The sequence below is a fragment of the Sinocyclocheilus anshuiensis genome, unplaced genomic scaffold, assembly GCF_001515605.1.
Source record: "Sinocyclocheilus anshuiensis isolate Anshui unplaced genomic scaffold, SAMN03320099.WGS_v1.1 scaffold261, whole genome shotgun sequence".
Classification (NCBI taxonomy): Eukaryota; Metazoa; Chordata; class Actinopteri; order Cypriniformes; family Cyprinidae; genus Sinocyclocheilus; species Sinocyclocheilus anshuiensis.
This window is the reverse complement of record NW_015536515.1, coordinates 985,765-988,740: the sequence shown is the minus strand read 5'-3', so window position 1 is coordinate 988,740 and position 2,976 is coordinate 985,765. Positions and strand designations below refer to the sequence as shown.

General features: G+C 35.0%; 1 protein-coding gene across 1 annotated transcript in view; it reads left to right on the top strand.

The window, feature by feature from the left end:
* The window catches only part of LOC107693002 (utrophin-like), a 9,088-nt gene extending 6,112 nt beyond the window's left edge, over positions 1 to 2,976 (top strand). The window contains exons 2-5 of the mRNA XM_016492252.1: positions 458 to 588; positions 672 to 828; positions 1,740 to 1,851; positions 2,954 to 2,976. Of these exons, the coding sequence (XP_016347738.1) occupies positions 458 to 588; positions 672 to 828; positions 1,740 to 1,851; positions 2,954 to 2,976 (423 nt within the window). The remainder of the gene's footprint in view (positions 1 to 457; positions 589 to 671; positions 829 to 1,739; positions 1,852 to 2,953) is intronic.

Here is a 2,976-nt window from a genome sequence, read left to right as displayed (position 1 = left end):
TCAGAATGAGAGTCCAAACAGCTGATAAAAACATCACAAAAATCCACAAGTAATCCACACCACTCCAGTCCAGTCATGTGAGATGAAAAGCTGCATGTTTAATAAACAAATTAAAAAACAAATGTAATAAACAAATGGACTCTCATTCTGACGGCACCCATTCAATGCAGAGGACCCATTGACGAGTGATGTAATGCTAAATCTCCCCAAATCTGTTCCGATGAAGAAACAAACTCATCTATATCTTGGATGGCCCGAGGGTGAGTAAATTTTCAGGAAATGTAAAATTCTGGGTCGACTATTACTTTAAACAGTTATAGAGGCAGTATTATTTTCTCTTCATTTTAGTCCTATTTATAGGCCACACAGACCAAGGGGACGATCACTTAATCAGAGTCTATTGAGATTTGTTTGAATTGGTGCAATTTCAGTTCTGCATGCTGTTATTTCTCCTCAGGACATTCAGACAGATGTTGATACCCAGACTGATCTTTCTAAAAGGGCACTGGGGGGTCAGATCCCGAATACCATGGCACAAGAGCTTGATAAGTTTGGAGATCTGGACCACATTCATATAGCCTCGAGAAGGTTTGTGCAATATATCCAGCAATATAAACAAACGGATTCCTCCAATGTCCTGAACTTTCCTTCAAACTGTCATGTTCTTTCAGAGAGTGTTTCGAGGCCGGTGCGGAGAAATGGACAGGACTCATAGCCATCCTTGAAGAGCTTTGGTTCTGGGTAAAGCTGAAAGATGAGGAGCTGACAAGGCAGAGGCCGGTGGGAGAAGATGTACATACTTTACTGCAGAAACAAGGCTACTGTACGGTCAGTTACACTGTGTGTGTGTGCGTGTTAACAGGTTAAACTAAGAAAAGGCATCTCTGATTTTAAGGATCATTAAACCTCACTAGTATGAGAGCTAAACACTTACAGTCTATTTTGAGTGATGTAGTCATATTTTTTTATACATAATGTCTTATAATTTTCCACTTTGTACCCAGCACCTCCTCCTTTGCATAAACAGGCATCTTGCAGTCTTTTGATAATATAGATTTTTCTACTTTAATAAAAAGATACAATACAAAATAATGAAACCCCTTGATTACTGTTCCTCAAACAGAGGCTGTGATATCATTTTGTTTGTTTTTGCTCTGCTGAATTATTGATGTCCTTTAGATGCACAGCACTGTTTATCGTTGCCGTTTATTGTATTTACTGCATTAAAACATTGCATTATTTACATCTGTTGCAATAAGTCTGTCTTGACAAACAGACCTCTCATAATAATAGCAGTAAACAACATTATAAAGTAATTTTATATATAGCGGTGATTGAATTAAACAGTATTTTACAGTAAAGTACCTCATTTATTCCGCATATTAATTTTTTAATATGATTATTAGAGTCTGCGGCTCATTATTGCATGTGGTTTGTTGGTGGTATTATCTTGCTTTATCAGTTAAAAACCATACAGGATTAATCAAAAGTTTTCCTTCTGATATTGACCGCAAAACATCTTCCCTCTGGTTCAATGATTTTGTTTCTCAGTTTGTCACTTTCAGCTCAGCTGATGTTTGGGTTTGTGAATTGCTTTCTGATTGCTTTTCGAGTAATTATATCTCCAATTTCACCACCTCTAAATTGTCTGGAATGAGATGTAATGAATGTCTAGCTTTATCTCTGTGATTTAGTTTAAAAGTCACACCTCTGCATCTTTAATGTGTTGTTCGACACAGGCCTTGCACAGTGAGTTGACTGGACGGAGACAGGATATGAATCAGACATGTCTGTCTCTGGCTGTTCAACCTACAACAATGGAAGTCCAGAGCAATATAGAGACGGCTTCAGGTGAGAGACGTGATCAGGTGTCAGTTTGCGACCTCCCAGAGGAATACTTTATTATAGAGGTTTCTCTTTCATAGTACAGGAATTCTCAGTTATGTTCCATATAAGTATCAACATACTTATATAGCAAAGCTCAGATAATTTGGTCTTGGGAGAATTGGATAAGAAAAAAAGAGCTCATACTGAAATCTTTTGATTGCATGCTTTGATGTCTTGGCAAATCTCAACACAGTTTGAAACATTGTTAAGATTCCTTCTGAAACTCTGGAGGGGCCAGATGTGAGATTTATGGGGTGTTTTTCTCGGGAGAAATATGTGAGAAGCAGGAGACTTTAACAAAATTAGTTCTATTACTGTGTAGGAGAGATAATTCACATATTAAAGAGGTCTTATTTTAAACAAAAAAGTGTTTTATACCACATGAAATGCACATCATTTTATATGTAAATACACTAGCGTTTAAAAGTTCTGAGGTCAGTAATTTCTCATTTAAAATTTTTCATAATTAAATGTAAAAGCTCAATTTTCAGCAGCCATTCAATCACACTACCATTCAAAAGTTTGAAATCTGTAAGATTTTTTAATGTTTATGAAAGAAGTCTCTTATTTATTATCTGATCAAAAACACAGTAAAAACAGTAATATTGTGAAATATTATTACAATTTAAAATAACTATTTTCTACTTCAGTATATTTTAAAATGTATTTCTGTGATGCAAAGCTGAATTTTCAGCATCATTACTCCAGTCGTCAGTGTCATATGATCCTTCAGAAATAATTCTAATATGCTGATTTGCTGCTAAAGAAATATTTATTATTATCAATGTTGAAAATGGTTGAGCTGCTAATATTTTTTTGTGAAAACCGTGATATATATATTTTTTCAGGATTTTTACTTGTCTTTATTGTCACTTTTGATCAATTGAATGCATTTTTGCTGAATAAAAGTATTAATTTCTTTTAAAAAATCCTACTGACCTTAAACCTTTGAATGGTAGCATACATTAAAATCACACAAACTGTCCTCTGTTGAACACACTTTGTTGCAGTGATAGATTTCACCTATCAGTCTGGTTTTGTCCTCAATTGTCTGTTTCTATTAAAGATGCCACCAAGTGTCAAATTTGA